Raw genomic sequence first — 2779 nt, forward strand, 5'->3', positions numbered from 1 at the left:
GAATCGTCTCGTTATCTCGCCTATTTATCCAAAAGCAGTTCTGCCTAAATAGTTTTCTTCTAACCAGGCTTAACCAGAGGACAATTCGAGGAGGAACAAACGATGCACTGGTTTAACAGATAACTTCTATTCTCCTTAACGGCATAAATTATCAAAAATACCCAGTAAATGTAAAATCTGAATATAACTTGTATAAAAAATAGAGCATCTTTGGTAGATTAACGATGATTTCGTTAACGACTTCCAGCATCCACGTCGGCCCGCGATCATTCCACCAACTCCCTGAGAGATTTTCGTTTCATGAAATTCATTACATTCTGAAAATTCCAAATTTGCTATCTGGAATCGGTGCGTTTAGAGTCGCGGCTAAGCTGAGCCCGAGAACCGTTCTCGTGTCTACGGGGTCGATTACTCCGTCGTCCCAAAGTCTAGAGAAAATGTTCGTTGAATACCAGAAAACATGTAGTTACTTATCGAATTGATAAGGACGGTCTCACCTTGCACTTGAGTAGAACGGACTGCCTTCCTTTTCGAACTTCTTTACCAGAGGCTCTTTCAAGTTCTTCTCCTCTTTCTGAGACCACTATAATAATGGTACAATTTTTTTTTTTTACCACGATGTAACAATTATTATTAGAGTATCGCGTTATCGAAAATACCTCTCTGCCTTCTTTGATTCGCTTCTCTTTAGTAATTTGTGCCAAGACCCCAGCGGCTTGTTCGCCCCCCATGACGGAGATTCTCGCGTTGGGCCAACAATACATAAATCTCGGCGAATAGGCCCTCCCACACATACCTTTGAATAAATAATCAAGCTAATCATTTTGACTTATTTCCAAGTTAGATTGAAAGATTACCATAATTGCCAGCGCCATAAGATCCGCCGATTACCACGGTAATTTTGGGAACAGCCGCACAGGCCACAGCAGTTACCATTTTTGCCCCATTTTTGGCTATCCCTCCGGATTCCGCATCTCGACCCACCATAAATCCTACGTACAGAAATCCGACACTGTAATTATTCTACTCACTCCTTAAAAATTCCTCAACTAATTGATATAACTACCGGTAATGTTTTGCAGGAAAATTAAGGGCGTCTTTCTTTGCGCGCACAGTTGCACGAAATGGGCACCCTTAAGAGCACTCTCGGAGAATAAAACACCATTGTTCGCGATTATTCCTACGGGATAGCCGTGGATTTTTGCAAACCCCGTGATTAAAGTTTCTCCATACTTCGCTTTAAACTCGTGAAAACGGGACCCGTCTACGATTCTGCTGATGACTTCTTTTACATCGTACGGTCGCTTTAAATTCCCACCGACGATTCCGTAAATTTCATCGACGTTATGTAAAGGAGGTTCATAATTTGAATCGAATTTCACATTATAAGTGGACTCGGAATTCAAACTTTTAATCGCAGCTCGGGCAAGATGCAAGGCATGAGCGTCGTCCACTGCAAAATGGTCTGTCACTCCGGAGACACTAAAAAGATTAGGAACGTAATATCTATTTCCCTATTTTATTCCATTGTACTATTTCAAAACTTAAGCTGAACGTAGAAAATTTAGGAGAGATTCTAGTCACGTCGTTAATAAATTGTAATTCTTGTAATGAAAATTAATGTTCATCGGTATGAATAATCCTACCAGCAGTGTAACTCTGCACCACCCAAATTCTCGGCTGTAACATCTTCTCCAGTTGAAGCCTTCACTAAAGGCGGTCCAGCCAGGAATATTGTCCCCTGTTTGTTCACTATAACATTTTCATCCGACATCGCAGGGACATATGCTCCCCCAGCAGTACAACTGCCCATAACGACTGAGATTTGAGCAATTCCAGCTGCACTCATTCGGGCCTGATTATAAAAGGCCCTCCCAAAATGCATTTTATCAGGGAAGACTTCTGCTTGATAGGACAGATTCGCTCCACCACTGTCAACTAGATATATACACGGTAGTCGGTTCTCCTCTGCGATCTCCTGAGCTCGTAAATGTTTCTTCACAGTAATCGGGTAATATGTCCCGCCTTTGACAGTGGCATCATTGGCTATGACGAGACATTTTTTTCTGGTATAATAACGAATTGAATTTTACAATCAATAACCAATACTTGCAAATTGATATTTACACATTTTTAGTCCGATCTTTACCCTGCTACTCTGCCGATACCAGTAATTATTCCACCAGCTGGAACATCCTCCCCGGCATATAATTCATGACCTGCTAATTGTGAGAATTCCAGGAATGGCGAACCAGGGTCTAGAAGCGTATCGACTCTTTCCCTAGGCAGAAGTTTTCCTTTACTAACGTGTCTCTCCTTCGCCTTCTGACCTCCACCTTCTATGATCTTCTCTACCGTCTTTTTAAGTTTATCAACTAGCTCTTTCATTAGAATATAATTTTCCTAAAAAATAATACTATGAATGTATCTAGGCATACATACACTGATCATGAAAATATTCTCGAATAACAATAGGAAACATTTGAATAACAACCTGATACACCTCTGATTTCGTATCTTGTGCGGAACCGATGACGAAAGATTCATCGTGATAATTTCTGGCAACACTTCTATGACTAGCCATCTTGGTAATTAAGCGACTATAACGACGCAACATTGTAGCAAAAATAAAATTTAAAAACACTACAGTACTACCACGATTTGTAACAATTACTAACTCAAAGTTTTAAACTTTGTCCGCAATAATGGCCCACGTGGTCAACGTGGAACACCAGCCAGAGATGAGTTGGGAGATTGCTCACGGGCAGGGTCGCGCGAT

At 41.0% G+C, this 2779-nt stretch overlaps 1 protein-coding gene across 1 annotated transcript; it reads right to left on the reverse strand.

Moving 5' to 3' along the window:
* Positions 1-108: 108 nt before the first annotated feature.
* On the reverse strand, positions 109-2723 carry LOC105694265 (methylcrotonoyl-CoA carboxylase beta chain, mitochondrial). Its single transcript, XM_012414762.1, has 8 exons — positions 2495-2723; positions 2150-2403; positions 1647-2066; positions 1067-1482; positions 858-992; positions 660-796; positions 498-583; positions 109-428 (listed from the first exon to the last, which is right to left on the reverse strand). The coding sequence occupies exons 1-8, from the start codon at positions 2615-2617 to the stop codon at positions 311-313; spliced, it is 1689 nt and encodes a 562-aa protein (XP_012270185.1). The 5' UTR covers positions 2618-2723; the 3' UTR covers positions 109-310.
* Between the last annotated feature and the right edge of the window lie 56 nt (positions 2724-2779).

Source organism: Orussus abietinus, unplaced genomic scaffold (assembly GCF_000612105.2).
Source record: "Orussus abietinus isolate OABI.00-Male unplaced genomic scaffold, Oabi_2.0 scaffold6, whole genome shotgun sequence".
Taxonomy (NCBI): Eukaryota; Metazoa; Arthropoda; class Insecta; order Hymenoptera; family Orussidae; genus Orussus; species Orussus abietinus.